Below are 1608 nucleotides of genomic sequence, written 5' to 3' on the forward strand. Positions count from 1 at the left end.
TAAAATTCTCAAAATGAATTTTTAAAACTCAGAAGTAATTTTAGTAGTATTTTCTTTTAAAATACATTAGAGAATTTAAAGAGTTACGAATATTTTATCCATTACCATGGCAAGATATGACGTCAGAACATATAATATCATGTTTTTACAGCTTATCTATAAGCAAGGAACTCAATCAGGTTCCCATAAGACTCTACAAAGCCTTATAGTAAGCCAAACTCAGTGTTACGAACACGATCAAATGAAGTATACTGAGCAACTCTTACAGCTCAAATTATGAAACATCTTTGACAGATCACCTCTTCTATAGCCCAAATCGGTGTGTGCTCTAAGTCTTCCTCTCCTTTACCTTACCTGCCTCCATCTTCAAATACATTATTTTCTTTCAGCAAAATTGCCAGCTGCAATGCCAGTTGCTCCTTTTCTTCATGAATCTTCTCTCTTGCTGCTCTTTCAGCATGAAAATCAGAACAGTAAACCTCCATCTGTGAGAGGAAAAAAGATATAGAGGTTATGAACTAGACAAATGTGGATTTGCTGTGTCCTGTGATATGCCTTTTAAATGACAGGAACATATTCCGGCTAGAAGCCAGTATAACGACCATGACTTTCCAATTACATCCAAACAGAAGATGCAAGTCATCGTGCATGTATGTGTGTGTGCTTTAAACAATTAGAACTCAGCAACTACACTGATACAAGTTGTTTAAATACTATATATACCATTAATTCAGTAAAATTTTCTGTCCCTTGATAGTGTGGCAAAATACCTAATTTTTAAAAAACAATATTCAGGATTAACCTAACTATTGTCAATGACTTATTCACTCTTCCAGGTGTATTTATAAAGGCTGACGTTAAGCTAAATTTAAAATAATAAAATTAAATAGATGCTATTTACTGAATTCCAAACATGTAGGGTACTTTATATTGATGATCTCATTTCACCTTATCAAAAATCCTAGGACTGTGGAATTGCTATCCTCATTTTATAAACAAGCTTAACAGTGCTTAAACTTGGGCAAATTAGTTAAGTGGCCAAAATAGGATTTGAACCTAGATTGAAGCTTATGCTCTTTCCATATACCATACCCACTTCCCATGTGTGGTAGCCAGTCTCCAAGATGTGATCCTCACCTCTTGTTATTCATGCCTTGTGTGGTCCCTTCCCACAAAGAATACGGCCAACCTGTGCAGAAATGATGGTGTGTAGCTTCTGAGTCTGGGTCACAAAAGACATTGTGGCTTCCACCTTGCTCTCTTTTGGATCCCCCACGTGGGGGAAGCCAGCTGCCATGTCATCAGGGCACTCAAGCAGCCCTATGGACAGGCCCACATGGTGAGGAACTGAGGCCTTCCACCAACAGCCATGTAAGTGAGACATCTTGGAAATGGATCTTCCAACCCTTTTTGGGTGCAGCCTCATGAGACATCCTGAGCCAAAAACACTCAGCTAAGCTGTTTCTGGATTCTGATCCACAGAAACTGTGTGAGAAAACAACTCTTTACTGATGTTTTAAGCTGTTAAGTTTTGAGGTAGTTTGTTATACACTAATAGATAATTAATATATCTGGACAGTAATTTCTTCATTGTTACCAAATTATAAA

General features: G+C 37.3%; 1 protein-coding gene across 3 annotated transcripts in view; it reads right to left on the minus strand.

The window, feature by feature from the left end:
* The window catches only part of OPTN (optineurin), a 53262-nt gene that overhangs the window by 5872 nt on the left and 45782 nt on the right, over window positions 1-1608 (minus strand). For all 3 annotated transcript variants that reach the window (XM_023734360.1, XM_023734359.1, XM_023734358.1), the window contains one exon: window positions 355-485. In XM_023734360.1, coding sequence (XP_023590128.1) covers window positions 355-485 — 131 coding nt within the window. The remainder of the gene's footprint in view (window positions 1-354; window positions 486-1608) is intronic.

Source organism: Trichechus manatus, unplaced genomic scaffold, assembly GCF_000243295.1.
Source record: "Trichechus manatus latirostris isolate Lorelei unplaced genomic scaffold, TriManLat1.0 scaffold00067, whole genome shotgun sequence".
Lineage (NCBI taxonomy): Eukaryota > Metazoa > Chordata > Mammalia > Sirenia > Trichechidae > Trichechus > Trichechus manatus.